The 666-nt window shown below is 66.7% G+C and overlaps 1 protein-coding gene across 1 annotated transcript in view; it reads right to left on the minus strand.

Moving 5' to 3' along the window:
• The window catches only part of FPGT (fucose-1-phosphate guanylyltransferase), a gene marked incomplete at its 5' end in the record, with an annotated part of 8,624 nt that extends 7,964 nt beyond the window's left edge, over positions 1-660 (minus strand). Inside the window, one exon of the mRNA XM_006021772.3 lies at positions 612-660. Within this exon, the coding sequence (XP_006021834.1) occupies positions 612-660 (49 nt within the window). The remainder of the gene's footprint in view (positions 1-611) is intronic.
• Positions 661-666: the final 6 nt, after the last annotated feature.

The following is a 666-nucleotide window of genomic DNA, read 5'->3' on the forward strand; positions in this document are numbered from 1 at the left end:
GAGCGGCATCATGTGCGGCGCAGTCCCGGACCAGCTGGCGTGGGCGCTGCGTTCTAGAAAAGCGGTCTGTGCCAGTGGGTCCCAGAGCACATGCTGGGTCTGGCACGGGTCGGGTGGAGGGAAGACAAGAGAGGCTGGAAAGTCTGTTGGCCCCGCCCAGCCTGCAGACCAGCCCCGTGACACCCCAAGGAGGACACCCTGTCCTGTTGCAAGATCTCTGGCGGACTAAGGAAGTGGTGCTGGAGAAACCAATCCTTCAAAAACCAGGAGTGGCAGGTGCAGCCTCAGTGTCCCTGACCCAGATTCAAGCCACTGGGTGCTCCATGGCCACCCGCCGCCCCCGAGGGAAGCTGTGATGCCCCCTGCTCTGCACTAAAGGCTGCATTCAAACCGGAGCTGGCAAGAAACCCATTAGGGCGGCTACAGCTTCTCAAGCGCCGCCTCGGTAGCGGGTCCCCGCTTTCCCCAGCTGCTACGTGCGGCCCGGCGGCGGGCCCTGCGCAGCGCTCCAGTCAATCGCGCAACAAACCGAACGTGTGTCAGGGGCGGGGCGGGGTTGGGCGGAGCGCTCCCGGCTCCCCCTTCCCCTTCCCGCCGGCCTCGGGGGCTACCTCGGAGCTGGGCGAACCGCGCCAGCCTCCGCTGCGTGGCCTCCCGCAGCGGCAC

This window comes from Alligator sinensis, unplaced genomic scaffold (genome assembly GCF_000455745.1).
Source record: "Alligator sinensis unplaced genomic scaffold, ASM45574v1 scaffold853_1, whole genome shotgun sequence".
Classification (NCBI taxonomy): Eukaryota; Metazoa; Chordata; order Crocodylia; family Alligatoridae; genus Alligator; species Alligator sinensis.